Source organism: Priapulus caudatus, unplaced genomic scaffold, assembly GCF_000485595.1.
Source record: "Priapulus caudatus unplaced genomic scaffold, Priapulus_caudatus-5.0.1 Scaffold13411, whole genome shotgun sequence".
Taxonomy (NCBI): domain Eukaryota; kingdom Metazoa; phylum Priapulida; class Priapulimorpha; order Priapulimorphida; family Priapulidae; genus Priapulus; species Priapulus caudatus.
In genome coordinates this window covers 1-1,126 of record NW_014590472.1, presented here as the reverse complement: position 1 = coordinate 1,126, position 1,126 = coordinate 1, and the positions used below count along the sequence as shown (strand labels likewise).

Genomic DNA, 1,126 nt, shown 5'->3' with positions numbered 1-1,126 from the left:
TCCCCTCTCTCTCCTCTTTCTCTGCCTATCTCTCTCTCTCTCGCTCTCTCTATACATATATACATATATACATACTATATGCATCTCTCTCTCTCTGTCTCTCCCAACAGCATTACCTGACGATGTTTGGCAGCACGATGATAGTGCCGCTGCTCGTCACGCCTCAGATGTGCATCCCGCCGACGAGCACCGCGAAAGGAGAGATCATCGCCACGCTCTTCTTCGTGTCCGGCATCGTCACGCTGCTGCAGACGACGTTCGGCATCAGGTGAGTGAGCGCACAGGTGAGCTCACAGGTGAGTGAGCGCACAGGTGAGCTCACAGGTGACTCACAGGTGAATGAGCTTACAGGTGAGCTCACAGGTGAGTAAGCGCACAGGTGAGTGAGCTCACAGGTGAGTGAGCGCACAGGTGAGTGAGCGCACAGGTGAGCTCACAGGTGAGTGAGCTTACAGGTGAGCTCACAGGTGAGTGAGCTTACAGGTGAGCTCACAGGTGAGTGAGCTTACAGGTGAGTGAGCTTACAGGTGAGCTCACAGGTGAGTGAGCGCACAGGTGAGCTCACAGGTAGCGTATATACATATGCGTGCGTGCGTGCGTGCGTGCGTGCGTGCGTGCGTGTGTGTACAAATTTTATTTTGTTCATGTTCAATCAATTTGATTCGTAGGTAGAGCTTCTATATAGTTTTTTTTACAAGTCTGATTTCTTTCATTTCTTCAGGCTACCGATTGTGCAGGGTGCCACTTTTTCGTTTCTGGCTCCTACGTTTGCGATCCTGGCGTTACCCAAGTGGAAGTGCCCGTCGGAGACCGAAATCGAAGCTCTGATGAATGAAACAAACGGGACATTTGATATTGGAGAGATATGGAAGCCGAGAATGCGAGAGGTGTGTGAAAGCAGTGAGCTATAGGTGTTTCTTCTCCCTCCATCCCTCTCTACCTCTCTCTCCCTTCCTCCTTCTCTTCCTCCCTCCCTCCCTTCCATCATCACTCCCTCCACCTCTCCCTCCATCCCTCCATCTTTCCCTTCCTCCCTCCCTCTTTCACTCTCTCATCTGCCTTGCTTTCACTTTCGCTGTCTCTGTCTCTTCTCTCTCTCTCTCTCTCTCTCTCTCTCTCTCTCTCT

At 51.5% G+C, this 1,126-nt stretch overlaps 1 protein-coding gene across 1 annotated transcript; it reads left to right on the top strand.

Annotated features, from left to right (window-relative positions):
- Positions 1–85: 85 nt before the first annotated feature.
- LOC106820446 (solute carrier family 23 member 2-like) lies at positions 86–900 on the top strand (the record flags this gene model as incomplete). The annotated part of the gene is made up of 2 exons (XM_014824962.1): positions 86–268; positions 722–900. Coding segments are annotated over exons 1-2 (325 nt in total), but the record flags the coding sequence as incomplete, so codon positions are not given.
- Positions 901–1,126: the final 226 nt, after the last annotated feature.